The sequence below is a fragment of the Pelmatolapia mariae genome, linkage group LG20 (assembly GCF_036321145.2).
Source record: "Pelmatolapia mariae isolate MD_Pm_ZW linkage group LG20, Pm_UMD_F_2, whole genome shotgun sequence".
Classification (NCBI taxonomy): domain Eukaryota; kingdom Metazoa; phylum Chordata; class Actinopteri; order Cichliformes; family Cichlidae; genus Pelmatolapia; species Pelmatolapia mariae.
The window spans coordinates 37,880,196-37,897,068 of NC_086244.1; the positions used below are offsets into that span (position 1 = coordinate 37,880,196).

General features: G+C 40.6%; 1 protein-coding gene across 1 annotated transcript in view; it reads right to left on the reverse strand.

Annotated features, from left to right (window-relative positions):
- LOC134618814 (copine-9-like) overlaps positions 1 to 16,873 on the reverse strand; it is a 108,478-nt gene that overhangs the window by 61,109 nt on the left and 30,496 nt on the right. The window contains exons 4-7 of the mRNA XM_063464395.1: positions 14,758 to 14,861; positions 12,998 to 13,037; positions 12,749 to 12,751; positions 10,385 to 10,461 (exon numbers count right to left, since the gene is read on the reverse strand). Coding sequence (XP_063320465.1) covers positions 10,385 to 10,461; positions 12,749 to 12,751; positions 12,998 to 13,037; positions 14,758 to 14,861 — 224 coding nt within the window. The remainder of the gene's footprint in view (positions 1 to 10,384; positions 10,462 to 12,748; positions 12,752 to 12,997; positions 13,038 to 14,757; positions 14,862 to 16,873) is intronic.

Consider the following 16,873-nt stretch of genomic DNA (forward strand, 5'->3'; position numbering starts at 1 on the left):
CCTGAATCAGATGATTAGTTCATTACCAGGCCTCTGGAGAACTTCAAGACATGTTGAGGAGGGAATTTAGCCATTTAAATCAGCTGTGTTGGATCAAGGACATCTCTAAAACCTGCAGGACACCGGCCCTCGAGGCCTGGGTTTGGACACCACTGGTGTAGGGTTTCAGGGTTTCAGGTTTCAGGTTATAGGATACCTCACAGAGCATAAACCCAATCAATCTCATGGTGTGAGTAATAATGTTGAATAAGAAAGCTGAAGTTAGTCACAAAGAGCAAAGAAAATATGAAGTATGGAGCGTGACAAAATATCCCCCCCCCCCCCCAGCAATATATCATAACGCTTCCTCCTGTGATAGAATTAGCAATGTTAGCATGAAATATCCACACTTTTAGTAAAATATGCTGACACTAAAAATGAATTTCCCTCAAACTTCTGAAAGTTTAAGGCTCATAATAGTGGCATTTATCAAATGACTGAGGGTAAAGTATACAATAAATTGTAGTAAAGAACAAACTGGCAAACGCTGGGGGGAATGCAAATCAGAAACACAGAAAAACTAATTGAAGATGAATTGCTGTAATGTGCACACAGTAACACTGACATGAAGCAGTTAAGTGCATTATTCTTGTTTGTAACCATTGCAGTGGTATTGTCATGCTCTTGTATCAGATATTGCAGGAGTGCTATACTGTAACACCACTGTTATTGTGGGAATTTTGCTAATCCACTACTTATTTAATTTTAATAATCATTTAACTGCTAAATATGAATGTTGAAAGTTAGTCACTGGTGCAGGTTGAGAATGTCATGTACTTAGCCTTTTCTGAATAAGAAAGAAATCCTGTGTTTAATTAGTGTTTAATAGGAAAAACAATCAAAGCAAACTGAAGATGAGTTGGAGCGTGGCGCACATAAAATCGTGCCATCTGCAAAGAAATGGGCACTGAAGAACTGAGCAAGACGAATGAAGTTGTTTACGTATAATGAAATCAGTAATGGACCAAAAATAAAGACCTGTGGAAATCCATTACTGATGCTAAGAGGGCTTGAGTGATCAACGGTATGACATGCCTACGAGAGGTCATTGAAAAAAGGAGCACTGAACTCTTTTTATCCACAGTGGAGGAAAAATGTTACCAATTAGTGAAAATGCAGCTGTTATTGTGCTGTGACCCAGGGGAAAACCAGACTGTTGTGGCTCCACATTTAGTGAGTTGTTCAAAGTGGACCTATTATGCTTTTCCTTATTTGCTGTCATACACATATACATATACTGTATATTACAGTGGTGAATGCTCATATTAAACGTAGCCTAATATTTAAAACTGTGGCTAAGTGTATGTACAAATAATCCCTGATTAGAAGCTTAGGCTTCAGACTGTATTTCTACTCTTGGCAACATAATCCTGCTGGCATTATGTTTACAAAAAGCAACCAATCTGAAGGAAGATGGTTTAAAAAGGAGGTAGTCTTAAAGGAAGAGGGGCTGAAATTGTTTTTTTTTAAAGACAGAAGATGAACCGAGGAGCTCAGAGTCCAAGGATGAAAAGGTTTATGCTGGAAATTACTAGTAAAGGTCTCATTTAAATGTTATACTTAGAGTTCTTTTACACTAGTACCTACTCGGGTCAGCTCAGCATGGCTCAAGGTGGTTTTTAGAGTTTTCCATTAGGTAGTAGTATCTGATACCAGGTACTTTTTTAGTACCTACTCGGCCAGGGTTCCAAGCAATGTGATGCAACCTGAAAATGTGATGTCAACAGACTGCATGCCATCGATTGGCTAGTCAGTGGCATCACTCGATGAGTCATGAGAGCGTCTCCTTCATGAAAGTAAAAACCAAGTTTTTAGTGGAAACTAAACTAAAAAACTAAACTAAAAAAGCTCCACGTCCACACTGTCATTTTCAATCATTTCAGAACAGTTGTTCATCCACACTGAAACGACTTACGTTCCTGTATTGCACATGCGTGAAATGTTAGATGATTCGACCTGCGTCATTTCTGTCTGCCATTTATTTACTGTCCGGCTCTTTGAAACGTCGCAGCAAAATGTTGAGGAAAAGCACTGAGTTTTTTAAATGGACTAACAATGAGGTGAAGTTGTTGCTGCGAGTAACACAAAAGTACAAAGTTGCAAAAGTGAGTGAGAATTAAAGAATTTAAAGAGAAGCTATCTGAAGCATGTACAAACCGATATTAATCTTTAATAGGGCTGTCAAAATTGATAGCAAACAAAACAACTGCTGTATAATGCCCTCCGCCATCTTAGTTCAATTGGTCACATTGTTTACGAAAGCCTGCAGTTACGCTGTCCACACTGCGACATGAAAACAGTGTTTTCAAATGTATCCGCTTTCGAGAGCGTTTTGAAAAGATCAGCTTTCCTTGATCAAAAACACAGTCTCAGTGTAGACGGAAGGCCAAAACAGAGAGAAAAAGATGTGTTTTCATACGAAAACATATTAGTGTGGACATGGCAAAAAAGCCATACAGTGAGGAGCCAGTATATCATCGCCTTGACATCCTCTGTTTTTGTGGCATTTGTGTCACATGCAAATGACATTGCTGGACTTCCACATCACTATAACCAGTACTAGGCACATTAGGTGGTACTCGATTGTAATGTAAAACGACAGAACCCAAGGTTAGTCGAGTCAAACCAAGTAAATACTAGCGGAAAATTATTCTAAGGTTCCATGGAAATTTCCACCAGTCACCAAATTCAAAGAAAATAGAAGAAGATCAAGGCTTTAGTGACTCTCTCTACTAAATAAAAAACAATGGTTAAGAACTGACAGTTGAAACACTGAGCGCTGGTCGGGCTGTTAGAATTGTGACCACATTCTACTATGATTTGCAGCAGGAGACGTGACCTTTCATATTCTCACAAGATGATATTTCCATTATCACATGAGGACCGTAATGACTGGTAGTAATTTGATTTAGCCTTCTTAATCAAGTGGGTGCAGATGTTTCTTTATTGCAGAAAGGACAGGCAGTCCCCTGGAGTGGCACCAGATGTACCATTGGACCAAGCTTTGTCTCTATTGTTGATGGCATACAACAATTCCTGAGGCACTCGGGAGTTTTGTATGTTTTTAATTGTGTTTTGTTTGGAATGTCAGCAGTTCTAGTGTTAAGGGGCATCCACACAGGAAGCAACTAGGAAGCTTATTTCTGCCACTTGTTTTAGCAATCTTGTTCTTTCAGTCACTACCCATAGCTCAGAATAAGTGAGGGCAGGAACTTAGAGTGACCTGTCAATTGCCAGCTTCACTTTCACAGCCAGGTCTCTATTCAGTGCAATATACAGGTATAACATCTGTACAGAAGACATGGCACCAATCTGCCTGCCATTGGCCTCTGCTCTCACCTCACTTGTGAACAAAACCAGAGTGAGCACTCCAACCTTTTCTGGCTGAGAAGCAGAGTGACAGACTTGGAGGTGCCAATACTCATTCCTGATGCTTCATGCTCAGCTGCAAACCACCTCAGGGCATGCTGGAGGTTACTGCCTGATGAAGGGTTAAGCAGAATTATGGTACAGCAGAGGCACCACATTCATTGTCCGCTGGGAGTCCAAGTATGGTCTGTCTGCTTACAGAGTTATGCTTGCAAAGTTTATGCAGTAAAATCAATCTGTAGGTCACTCTTGCTTGTATTGTTGTTGGTCAGTTAGCCAGCCACGGAGAAGACTGAGTAATAACATACAAAGGGCTGAAGTGAAACTGTGTGTTAAAAACAATAAAAGTGTTAAAAACAGTGATGTTGCATATGTCATCTGCTTCCAGGAGACAGGATGTTGGAGAACTGCATGGGAGCGTGTGTGGGGTGGGTGAAAACCCCTTTCATGCCCTCTTCGAGTGGAAAAATCCAAATATTGCATGCAATCATTTGCAGAACTATAAATCACACTTTAAGAAGAGAGAGTGAGAATGAGAGTCAACCACATCATCTGCAAAAAGCAGAGGTGAGATGCTGAGATCACCCCTCAGCTGCGTCTGTAAATTCTGTCCGTAGATGTTAACAGAATTTTTGACAAAGGTGGTAGAGACCCCATGCCCACAGGAACGCTTCTGATTTATTGCCGGCAATATGAACCAAGCTCTACAGGGACAAGAAATAATTAAAAATGGCTAATGCTAAACACACACTACATAACACTGTAGCACACAATTTGAGGGAGATCGTGGCCCAAGAGCTGGCAGTTCGTCTTGTAATCGGAAGGTTGCCGGTTCGAGCCCCGGCTCAGATAGTCTCGGTCGTTGTGTCCTTGGGCAAGACACTTCACCTACTGGTGATGGCCAGAGGGGCTGATGGCACAATATGGCAGCCTCACTTCTGTCAGTCTGCCCCAGGGCAGCTGTGGCTACAACCGTAGCTTGCCTCCACCAGTGTGTGAATGTGAGAGTGAATGAATAGTGGAATTGTAAAGCGCTTTGAGGGTCTCGAAAAGCACTATATAAATGCAATCCATTATTATTATATTGCCTCATGCTATGCTCAGGGCATGCTGCCAAAAGGTTTCAACATTCCTGTCGGTGATTTAGGAGCAAAGGTAACACCTTTTTCAAGCAGATTTCCAGCTGTGCATTAGACAGTCAGCAGGTGGAGTTTTCCCTCACTCCCAGGAGGGTTACTGCTGCTTGGATTAGAGCTTGAAGTGTAGCACCACTCCTTTTCATGTGTGGCATGGCCAGGGTATGGCCCAGCTGTCACAAGTAGATCCAGTGACATCTGATAAGTTCCCCACGTAGAATGAATGAATGTAGAATGAAGTATTTCTAATTTAAAGTGACTGCCAGAGTGCCCCTAATCCCATTGATACTGTATGACACTTTAATTTAGGGCCTATAGTTAACATTAACTGACTAAACAGTTCCAGTTCTTAAACATCCAAAAGGCAGAATTGGGTGCATTTAATTGGGGTCCGCTGGGAGCCCAAAACATTTGTAATTTTAAAAAGCATTAATTAAAGAAAATTGACAAAATGATGTCAAGTTATGAGAAATATATATACATAACTGGGGAGTCCATGCAAACCCCAGAGATATATTTTCCCCACAACCTTTGTAAAAATGGCTCACACACTTGTCTTTCCAGTGGCAAAGTGTGCATTCTTCTCTGTATCTTAGCCAGTCTGAAACCTTTGCTCCATGAAAATGGAAAAACCTGCAATTTCAAATCCCTCCCTCCCCTATATCTGATGGAAATAACTAGAAGGCAAAAGAAGAAAAAATGTCCTTTGCAAAGATGCACAAAGAACACTAAGTGAATACAGTATACTATACAGTACTGTAGTGAATACAGATGCAATAACCATGGCAAAGGCATACCACTGTATTCCACTTTAAGCCACAAGTTCTTAAAAACAACAGCAGTCTCTTATAGAGACTAAATAGATAAGAAACATAATTTCAGAAGCACGCTCAAGTGATTCTTGGGCCTCTGCCCTTGACTGCACAGTTCACATGGTTAGCGCAGTTTCAGGCGGTCCTAATAGGACCAGGCCCTGGGGTATGATTACATCTCTCGCCTGGCTTGAGAAGATCTAGGCTTCCTCTCCGGAACAGTTGGAGGAGGTGGCCCAGGAAAATGAGGTCTGGACTTTTCCTGCTTGTTGCTGTAGTGGATAGATGGGTGGAGGGATGATCTTATATCGTTTAAAATGTTTATCCAGTCTTAAGATTTTCCTTTGCTGACATTTACGAGTTCGACTGAACATTTAATACAATTCAATTAAAATCTAAGCTATAAAATATATACCCCATGTGAGTTGAAGGCATGAGAACAAAAAGGAATTCTTCCACAATCATACAGTTGTTGTCGGAAAGTGCTGGAAAATCCCCCAGTGATTGTCTCCAAGTGCTGTTATCCCCCATCAATCACAGAATCAGTCATTAATAAAAATTCCTCTGTCAGGGGTCTTATTGTATGTAACCTTTCACTTATGTCACTTTTGTAATTTTTCTCCTCAAGGTGAATTGCAATAATGGATACAGTGAAAAGATGATTAATGGCATGGAACTTCCGACAGGTTTGTGATGAGTTTGAGTAATTGTCCCCATCGTTAAAAGCCAATTTCATTTAAAAGAAAAGTAGGGGTGGTGAGTGTGTGTTCCATAGTTAAGAGAAGACAAATCAAAAGCAGTAAAATTAAACGTATTTTATTATAATCTCGCATCTAATGGCTCCTTTTTGTATTCGTGCCTGCCTTTTAAGCACTGGCAGCACATCGACTTTACATTCCAAAGAAGCAAAAATGAAAATATAGATATCTTTCACCACTTTCTTTGTTTTTCCTCTTCATCCCTCACTCACACAGTACCATGGCATTTGGGCAGAAAGTGGACAATAGCAGGCGTATTGTTTGGTCTGTCTGAGCATGATAAGCTTTCTAAAACATGTCAATAAGGCTTCTGGCAAGGGACAGCTGAGGGGGACATAAGCTAGCCTCTAGCCGACTTGACTCACCACATCCAGCCAAAGTCAGAAGCAGTGATTCACACACTGTACTACCATTCCAGTCAGGACAAACCCACACAGACTTGCTATCAATAGACTGGAAATTGTATTTGTTTAGAAGCTGAACTGTTGCTGTTTGTTGAGCTAAACCACCATGAGCAACGCCAAAGAGGCATTTGGGAGTGCAAAAGAACTAACTGGCAAACGTAGACAACAACAAGATATTCTACAGAGAAGATGAAAAATAAACGCGTGGAAATGTTTGAATTTGACTTGTTTGGTTTTGTTTACTTTCCTTTTCTTAATTAAAGGTCCACTTTCTTCCAGTGGTCTCTGTATCTTGTCATGCTGAAAAACAGAGACCACTAATTAGTCAAAATTTTAGGTTAGTCTGGTCACCGTTAGTCTGGTCATCTTTGATCTACGTTTCATTAATAATTAATTACATAGCATAACATAATTTTTTTGAAAGCACAGTTTCATGGTCCCAAAATGTAGATTCTGTTTACTATGACAAGCCCCTGATTTTTGTACCACCACTAGGCAGTTTTTTTTTATTGGTCCTATGAATTATCGCAGTGTTTCTTTGGTGTAATATTTATCCTTTAAACATTTTGTGTTCTGGAACGGTTCGCAGCCGAGTGTGAAGCAGCGGAATGAGGATCAGCACCTCTAAATCTGAGGCCATGGTTCTCAGCTGGAAAAGGGTGGAGTGCCCACTACGGGTCAGGGATGAGTTCCTGCCCCAAGTGGAGGAGTTCAAGTATCTCGGGGTCTTGTTTGCGAGTGATGGGAGAAGGGAGCCGGAGATCGACAGACGGATTGCTGCACCGGTCCGTCATGGTGAAGAGGGAGCTGAGTGTAAAAGCGAAGCTCTCAATTTACCGGTTGATCTACGTCTCTACCCTCACCTATGGCCACAAGCTGTGGGTAGTGACCAAAAGAACGAAATTGCGGATACAAGCGGCGGAAATGAGCTTCCTCCGAAGGGTGGCCGGCCTCTCCCTTAGAGATAGGGTGAGAAGTTCAGCCATCTGGGAGGGGCTCAGAGTAGAGCCGCTGCTCCTCCACATCGAAAGGAGCCAGCTGAGGTGGTTCGGGCATCTGACAAGGATGCCTCCTGGGCGCCTCCTGGGTGAGGTGTTCCGGGCATGTCCCACCGGGAGGAGGCCCCGGGGCGGACCCAGGACACGCTGGAGAGATTATATCTCTCGGCTGATTCATGAGTTATTGTGAACTTTTAAGCGCTCTACATCATCATGTGATTGTTTTCACAAAAAAATTAAAAAAAAAAAATTTATTATTAATATTTAATAATTTTTTAAGTAAAACTTTGTTATATAATGCACAACAATAGTGGATATAGCAAAAATAATACAAATTATAACTCATAGATACAAAACAGTTTTAGATTTGTTGTTTTAAAATTTGTCAGCAGGTTCAATAAACACTTCAGTTTTCTAGAAAGTATTTCATGGTTTAGGAAAACCAACCCTAACCAACACTAGCATTAGATGACAACTCCCCACCTCTGCACTCTTGTCCAAATATTGCAATGTTTGGTAAAAAAAAAAAAAAAAAATCTCATAAATTGTTGGTTAAAATGCCAAACTTGAGTTTTTGATTAATATCACAATGTCAGGGTCCTGGGTCTGAGTGACCCAGGGACCCTGAGCAGTTTTGGACTTATATTATAATGTATGTATTTTGTATTGCTGTCCCTCGTTCTCCCTGCATATGTGTGTGTGTGTGTGTATGTGGGTGTGGCCCTGGCAGGTGATTGGCCACACCTGAAGACCATGTCACACCTGCAGCTGATCAGGCCTCGTTGGAGGAGCTACTTGAGAGTGTGGTGGAGCTCTCTCCGACGCGGGATCATTGCGTGACTTGACGTTAGTCTCCCGGCCAGTCAGTCAGATTGTCCTCCCGCATTGTGTGTGTGTCTTATGGCTGTCTGTTTGTCATATCCCCAGGAGAAGCAGGGAGACAAGAGGACGAGCGAGCACGGGGTGCTCAGACACCAAGGAGCGGGGACACTGACACTGGGAGAGGGACACGTCACGGGAGTCGGGAGTGCACAGAGGATTAACAATTGTTTTCCTTACCACTGTAAATAAACGCACTGTTTACACACAGAGCACCGCGACTGGGTCCTCATTCCTCACACCCCCCACGGTCTGCCACACAGACCGTGACACACAATGTCTGCATCCATCTATTATATACAGTCTGTGGTACCAGCCTCCAATGTTTTTTTTCTGTTTGATGTTATCATAAACTAAATCCAGCTTTGGACTATTGGTTGAATAAAACAAGGCTTAAGTACATCCCTTTGGATTCTGGGTAAAGACTGGACAACTGTCCCATTTTTTAACACACTTTAAACACATTAGAATCAGGAAAAGACATCCATGCAGTGCTACAAGGTGAGGTGTAGTCAGAATCGCACAGTTCTGAGTCAGATACTTTTTGAACTCAGATTAGTTTCATTGCTTGGTATTAAATTGCAGTTATTACCTGGTGGCGTACATGTCAGTACCTTACAATGTTTTGAAGGAAAGCAAAGTTTTTGAGTTTTGAATGTATCTATTTTAAAGGGACAGATCAATATAAACATGCCAGAGATAGCCAAAAGGCTACTTTTTTATCTATAGTCTGTGGCAGATCAGAGAAAAATGAGCAAGAAATGTGGAGTCTAAAAATGTTATTTTCTTTTGTCAAACTTCAACAAACGTGATTACCTTCATCACAGGATTTAACCTCCAGTCACGTGTATATCATTCCCAGTCAGTGACAGTTTATCATAAAGTGAGTCCACTGATCATTTACATCAGGGGTCCCCAATCCCAGTCCACGAGGGCCGGTGTCCCTGCAGGTTTTAGATCTTACCCTGAGTCAACACACCTGAATGACATGATTAGTTCATTACCAGGCCTCTGGAGAACTTCAAGACATGTTGAGAAGTAATTTAGCCATTTAAATCAGCTGTGTTGGATCAAGGACACATCTAAAACCTGCAGGGACACCGGCCCTTGTGGACTGGGACTGGGGACCCCTGATTTACATCACAGAAATTTAAGTCAAACTTTAAGACAATAAAGCAGCAGCGACACTCACAGAGCTCATATAATCCAGCTTCTAATTTATGTGCTGCTCCACAGAGGGCTACTGTGAGGGCCACTGAGAAGAAGAATTGTTTCCTTGCACCCTTTAAGATGAACTCTGAACTGTATAGGCAGAGAAAAAGCGAGATGCCTCGTCCTTGCAATAAAATGGGTTCAAATCTGGCCGGTTACCGCTCTGACCTCACGTCTCTCTCTGTCTCCCAGCAGTTTGTTCACTCCTCAGAACACTGGGTGTTATCTAACACTGCAGGGATGCAGTGTGAAAAAAATAGGGGGGGTTGAGCTCACAAAGAGTGCACACTAATCCACCTTTTATTATCTGAAAAAAAAAGCATTGGTTTCTACTATCAACATGCTGCCTGGCGGAAAATATGAGCGCATTCTGTATATCTGTCAGCATCCAACGTTATATTGACTTCTACTGCACATCCCACTTATGTTCAACACAGTAAAACTCAATACTACTTCAGGAGCAACAGCTCAGAGTGCAGTGATACAGCAGGCTTGCCTGGTCTCGCTTACTCTGATCTAACACTGTAATAGATGAGGCTATTTAGCCGAGCGAGTCTGTACACACTGCATCAGTGAGATGTTGTTTTCCCTAGCAGCCATCGATAAAAATGAAACAAAAGATGGAGGGGGGACTCGTTTCATTCTGCCCAGCTGAAGAAATTATTTATGTGCATAATTTCTATTTATGATTCACCGCTTAAACAAAATAAATAAATAAACAGAAAAGGAGGGAAGTCATTTCACAATGAGACAATAGAAAGGGTGTGAGGGACTTACGAGAGGGTCCTCTCCAGCCTTCCTCCTGTGGAGCCGATAATTTCTCCGAGTGTGCAGAAGGTCTGGCCCAGAAAGTCCTTCGAGGGGGAATGGGTAGAAAGAAGACAATTAATTGCAAGACAGTACTAATCAATAACCCAGGCCTCAAAACAGGCTCAAATACACTACAGTAGAAATATAAATATATGCCTGCAGATAATTATAATGGAGCCATTCTTAACTTTAGACCCTACAGCATAGACAGTGTAATGGCTCTATAGGCTTCTAGAGAAGGGACATTTTCAAGAATGTGGATGGCATAGATGGCACAGGAGGTCCTAGTAACCAGTTAGGGAGGGCTCACTAGAAAACAGAAAATTCAACAAAAAATCAAAATCAAACTACGTCAGTGTCCTGACTGAAAATTCAGAACATGGGATTGATTTTAGCTGTGCACAGACATCCTGCCACATTGACATGCATTAGGCAGTATGGCCAACAGACGTATGTGTGGCACTCAGTTTTCTACAATTTAAAGTGTATTGCGTTGCATCTGTAGCTACCAACTAACAGAATTGGTACAACCACTTCAAGTGCACATACTTTATGTTATTTTAAATAACATAGTTATATATACAGGGATGCACTGTGTGCAACAATGGCTTTTTCCCCACCAAAAGGGTATTGTGATTCTTTTTCCCCTGAAATCGTTCACAAATAGTTGTTTGATAAACTAATACTACTACTATTACTAATATGACATTTAAACGCCTTTAAAAACAGAGTACAGGGTGTTTTGACATGCAAGTACAAGTAAAATACAAAAACCAGGACAGAAATAAAATGGAGCCAAGTTAAAGAGACATTGGGATATAGGATATATTGATATTAAATTCAAAAAAATACACAAGACAGTTAAAAAATATACACACAATAGCATTTAAGGTCTAAAATGAGAGTGACAAACGAGATAGACATTAGATAAAAGCAAATTTATAAAAATGGGTTTGTCCAAGTGATTTCAAAGAAGTCACAGATTTCCTGAGACTCGTCTATTTGTATTCCAAAGCTGAGGGGCCCTGATGGACAAGCTGTGGTCACCTTTGGAATAAGCCTTGATTTTTTTATTTATTTATTTTTGTTAAATGGAGGGCAGTACTCACTGCAATATGTGACAACACAATGTTGGGGGGATCAGCGCCACCCCATGCCTCCCTTTTAGCCTCACCTTTGCTCTGGTATCACTTATTTTGGCGTTTGCTTGGACTCATGATGTGGATCACTGAGAGTCTTGCCCTGTCCTGTAGGCCTGGGTTGTGACAGCACATGCTCGTTTCATTTTGCAGCTCCTCAACTTTATCCACTAGAGTTATAAAAGTTGGCAACGAGGGAACCAGCCCATTAAACTCTATGAAACATCTGACTCTAGACACCTCTGGCTCTTCAGTGCTTTAACGTTAAAGGGTTAACACTAAAGATAATGGGCTCTATAACAGTTGAGAAAGACTATAAAATCAATAGGGATATTATCAAAGATATTAAAGTTATTAAAGTTCCATTAAAGTTTAATCTCATCTTACTGAAGTGCCATTTTAAATTAAACATTAACTTCAGAGTTTGAGTCCGTGATTTACATAAGCATTCATTATTCCAACTAGGTCAAGCCCAGGAAGTCCTGGAGGACTGCATTATTCAGCTGCTTGTTGACCGATTGATTATTCTTAAAAGGGCCGACACTGTGTGTGGGGCAAATGTCCTATAAGTAGAAATAAAGGTTTCCCCTTCGTTCAGCATTTTTATTGAACAACAGATTTGGAAGTTTAAAACCTTCCCAACCACTACAGAGAAAACCATATGGCAACATTTAAAAAAGAGGCGATGACACAACATAATGAAACTCCTGCACAGCAACGAGGGCAGAGCGTTGATGTTTGCGGTGCGTGGGCACGAGCAGGTGTAGGTGCGAGTCCTGCAAACCGGGTATGCGTGTAGCTCCTGTAAATGCCCTGACATGCACAATCTGCTGTAGTATACTGCCTGGAACAACAACGACAGCTGCTTTCACTTTGAAGTGGAGTTGTGAAAGTTGCTTTTACCTGAGTTAATGATAAAATGCAGACAGACAAAATGAGGAACAACACTACGGGGAGGGGGGCTTTCCAGGTGGGAGCTGCTGCTGTTTGTCCTTGATGAAATGAGATGAAAGAATGGGAGAAAAAAATATGATGAAATTAAAGGGAATGAATCACACACACACACACACAGAAAAATCACAAGATTCTTCTGGGGATGCTGAAATATACTGGAACATAAAAAAAATGAAATGAATAAAGGACATAATAATACTAGGACTCATGAGACCACTCTTCAGCTGAAACCACTCACCTTCTGTTCTCCAGTGTGATTTATTTTAGTGGGGAAGAAGAAGAATAAAAGACATTGTCATGGGATGGAATTCCACTTATTAAACAGGAATTTTCTTCATGCTGATTCATTGTCAGCTGCTGCGCTCATTGACTGTAAATTAGCATTTACAGCGTGAGTAATGCTGAATAACGTGATACATTTGAATGCTGCCAGGAGCCTTCAGCTCTGAGTCAAAACTGTCGTTTGAGGTCAACATACTGTACTTACGTGTTTGGATATGTTACAGCTTCTGGAGTCCACATTGTACCTGTGAGAAACAAATAGATGACACAAGAGGAAGAACTTGTGAGTTTATATTGGAGGAGATTTTGGACAAGTGCATAAATGGGCTTCCTTGTTAATAGTCTGGGAACAATGAGGGTGTTTATTCAGAAAGCAGCAGTTCTAACTTAGAGAAATTATGTTAACCCTGGAGTTGAAACACACAGGTTTGAACAGTCAGAGTAATAAGCTCTTAAACTGATTTTTCTTTTCACATGGGAACCAACTGGTGTGCTAACAAAAAAAGAGTCTGCTTACTTAATGTTAGAGTATAGTCCAAAAGTTGGATAAAAAGCCACAAGTAGGTCTTGAATATTTGTTTCAAATTAGTCCAAAACGTTCCACAACTGCCCTGCTTATTACAGTTTTGAAAAGTGCAGTAGACTAACTCTGGTCAGAGGAGAGAAGCATGATTTTTCTGTTGCTTGTTTTCTTCACAGCAGTGATCAGCCACATTACTGTGATGCCATGACTTTGCAACTCAGCAGAAAAGTCTGAATATAGGACCAATTGCAGAGTTTTATCTTCTGGGTTATCTGGCAGGAAGACATTTTTAAGCATGTGAATAATGCTTCCAGGTCTGAATGTGCCCTAAACAAACATTATTTATCGCTGCCAGCAGGGGGCGACTCTTTGATAAAATAGGCTTTGTTTGGTAGAAGGCTAAGGGAAATGTGCTCTTAAACACTGGCAACACTGAAATATTCTCAGCTTCACAGCAGGACTTCACTAACCAGTTGATGTCATCTACATTCATCTTTTATATACAGTCTATGATTTTATAATCTCCAATAACCTAAATTCTACTTAATAAACCAAACTAAATAATAATAATAATAATAATATTTCTTAAAAATTCTCACAATTTTTTATTTTTTGAAAATTAATGAATAACAACATTAATGATATTTTAGCATCTTTCCTCTGAAATGCATCACATCAACGTGATTGTATTTATCAGCAAACAATTTGTTTTTAAGTAAATAATAAGCAGTGTAAATTAATAAATTATGGAAATACAGTAATATACACTGCTAAAACGCATTATAGTAGTTTAACATATTTACATCCCCCTGGCAGATCAAACATTGAGTATCCTTTGCTGCCACTCAGTTGTCTGCCTAAAAGTTAAAAAAAAAACTTTACAGTGGGACCACATGTCCACCCACTTTGTGTCTGCTAGCATCTCATAGTCTCTGGTTGCTATGTTAATGCTAGTCTCTTTCCATGTGGATGCCCCTTAAGTATGAGTATATGTACATGTATATGATACTGAAAAGTGCTGGGAGAAGAGGAAGTAGCCTATTCCAGCTGTCGCTGGGCCGCCAGTTCATCAGAGGCCTGACAATCATTCACACCTACAGCTAATTTTGATCCACCAGTTAAACTGAAACCCACACGTACAGGGAGAACATGTGACCTCACCACAGAAAGACTGGCCAGCAGATTCAAACCAATAACGTTCTTGCTGTGAGGTGACAGTGCTAACCACTTCACTATTCTGTGAACAGTCTAGTGTTTGACTTTGGTCTGTTACTTAGTAAAGTCAATAAACTGAGGATCTACAGAGAAAAGAAATTATTGAAGTGTAATCAAAGGCATTACTAGGTTAATTATCTCTGCATCCCCATTTCAGTTTTTCCACAGTGTGCTCATGTTTAAATTACTTTAGATTTATTAAGAGCAAGCAAAGTCAGGCTACTTACACATCAAACCTTAGATTCTGTTTCTCTTCAAAGAAGAAATCCAGGACAAACTTCCTGACGAAATCAGGATTCCGAGTGTTATCGATAACCTCTGTCCTGCCAAACTACAGAAAAAAAGAAGTGATAATTGGTGGTAACAGTGGCATCGATTTTTTTATATATGCTATAAAACTTGCTTTAAGAAAAAATACACCAGAGATACAACCGAGTAAAATTCATGAGGTTTAGCAACAAGTCATTAACAAATTTATACACAGAACTGGAATCCATAGACACAAATTCACCTTTGCAAAACTCAGTATGACACTGAGCTGCATTGTGTTTTGCTGAACCTTGTTTCCCTAGAGAAATCAGAGTGTTACTCTAGAGGAGGCTCTCCACATTGCGAGCCCACAGAGACTCAGTCCCAGCCTCTCTCCTGGGCCAGACTGTCTCTCCATCATACTGACAATCACGCCAGTAATCCCCCGGTGGACTGCCGGCCGCGGGGCTGTGGCATGGCCTGACAGCACCGTGTAATGAGCTATTGATCTTGGCACTGCCTCACCACAGCCACAATACCTCGACTCATGTCCTTAGTGCCCAGCGCACATAATCCGCGCTATCAACCGTGTCCCCAGCCTATCCATTACCAAGGGCTCGCAGGTTACTATATTAGACCTCAGAACTGACCCGCTGTATCGACCCGCAGGGAAAAGCCCGTGATATTTTCTTGCGGTGTTACTATTTCCAGGGATGGAGGCCTTTGGTTTATAATCTGACTCTGACATGATTGGTTAATAGATGTTAGAGCATTGTGGGCAAAGGTTAGGAATGGCTTTGTCAGTGATTTCTTTTCTTATTCTTGGGTAAGTAAGGAGTTTTAAAGGCAGTGTCGGCATAGGCTCTAAGACTGTAAAATGAGTTGGTTACAGATGTAATCCTATTACACATACATGCTTTTTATCAACATTCCACTCCTTTCATCTATTGTTTTTCACTAAAGTACTGCCAGGGAACATTTATTCACTGTCAGAAATACACTGGGTCACAGAAAAACTGACTCAAGGCTAAAAAACTGTTAAATAACAACAACATTGGTGCACAGAAGAAAGACCTGCCCTTCAATTTGTTTTCCGTGTATGTCGTTATGGGAGCGTTTTTTGCGTTTATTGGGTAAGCTAAATGGAGTTCATAGAGACTGTAATACAAAAGCTGCATAAGGGATCTTTGAACCATTTGTTGCAGAGGGTTTAAAGAGATTTGTTTCCTTGGAAATCTGCAGTTCTCAGCCTGGTAAGTAGACATGTCTGAAAGCATATTTGACAGGTATTAGAATAAGAATTCAGCACTACCACATATATTGTAATTGGTGTAATTCAATAGTATCTTCCTTAGCACAACATGGATGCATATTTGCCCGAGAGTAAACTGATCTTGGATTTAGCACTCAGAACCCAAATTAACATGTATACAAGCAACAATTTAAACAGCTTATAGGAAGAGGCGATAATTGCCATCTTAAATGTGATCTTAAAGCCTTTCAAATCCAAAAGTTCTTTCAAATTAAAGTGTTCTTTTTCTGTAGCATTGAATAGTCATGATTAAATAAGCTGAAATCAGATTTAAAGGTAGGAGTTCAACTAGCTATCAAGCTAATCTGCTTCACCAGGACTGTGTGGGTGTGTTTTGAACAAATTTAATGAGCAGAGGCTTGACATCTTAAGAAAACAACCCCATAATTGTCATCATATTTTGATTCAAAGGTTGCAAAATCCTGATTGCTGCAGGGAATGAACTCCCACCCACTTCAAGCAAGTGAGAGAAACTCTCATTAAAGACAAACACAGAAATGTTTCAAGTGAATCAACAGAAGTAACACCCCAAAATCCATAGTAGGATAGCAATCTTGCTGTGTCTGTGTCCTATAATGCAAACAACCAACTGAATTTAGTCAAAGTGTACAGTAGCATTGCTGACAGCAGGCTACAGAGTGTGTCCATGTTTGTTTTTGTTTGTTTGGTTTAATTTCAATCAGAAATGCCAAATAAAAAAAGTGAAACTTGAAAAGTGGTTAAAATTCATGGAGTTTAGTCATTTTAGTGGGGACAGACTGCAGACAAACTAGATGATTACT